Below are 564 nucleotides of genomic sequence, written 5' to 3' on the forward strand. Positions count from 1 at the left end.
CTTGGGAGCACAATGGCGCTCCCGCCGAGGGTTCGGATCCCATGTGGAGACCGGTTCCCGCTCACTGGCTGAGCGTGGTGTGGGCGCAACACCGAGGGTTGCGATCCCGTTGCCGGTCCCTGGTACGGGCGCGACACCGAGGGTTGCGATCCCGTTACGGGTCAGTAAAAAAGACAAAAAGGAAAAAAAAAAAAGAAAATGAATGAAACCTCACGTACCGTTTTCCTTTCTTGAAGTGGCAACTATACTTGGGATAGTCATACAGTTCAGTCATTCTCTCTTTGTATAAACCTCTGATAGGACACTGCTCAAGAAACGGCACAGTAATCTTGTTCTGGGCCTCCACGAAAGCCTGTACAGAAAATTAAAATGGAAAAAGCAAATCAAATACAAGATTTCCCATGTGGAATATTATCCATTAATATGTATCAGCAAAAGCAAATTTTTTCCCTTAATAAATAATAACAGCTAATGTTTACATGACATTAACTCAACTAATGCTTGCATGACAAGTATTAACTCATTTAAAACTCACAATAAACCTATGAAGAATCTTCTTTCATT

At 42.4% G+C, this 564-nt stretch overlaps 1 protein-coding gene across 1 annotated transcript in view; it reads right to left on the reverse strand.

Moving 5' to 3' along the window:
- The window catches only part of PREP (prolyl endopeptidase), a gene marked incomplete at its 5' end in the record, with an annotated part of 116,070 nt that extends 115,718 nt beyond the window's left edge, over positions 1 to 352 (reverse strand). Inside the window, one exon of the mRNA XM_008589129.1 lies at positions 219 to 352. Within this exon, the coding sequence (XP_008587351.1) occupies positions 219 to 352 (134 nt within the window). The remainder of the gene's footprint in view (positions 1 to 218) is intronic.
- Between the last annotated feature and the right edge of the window lie 212 nt (positions 353 to 564).

Source organism: Galeopterus variegatus, unplaced genomic scaffold, assembly GCF_000696425.1.
Source record: "Galeopterus variegatus unplaced genomic scaffold, G_variegatus-3.0.2 Scaffold5223, whole genome shotgun sequence".
Classification (NCBI taxonomy): Eukaryota; Metazoa; Chordata; class Mammalia; order Dermoptera; family Cynocephalidae; genus Galeopterus; species Galeopterus variegatus.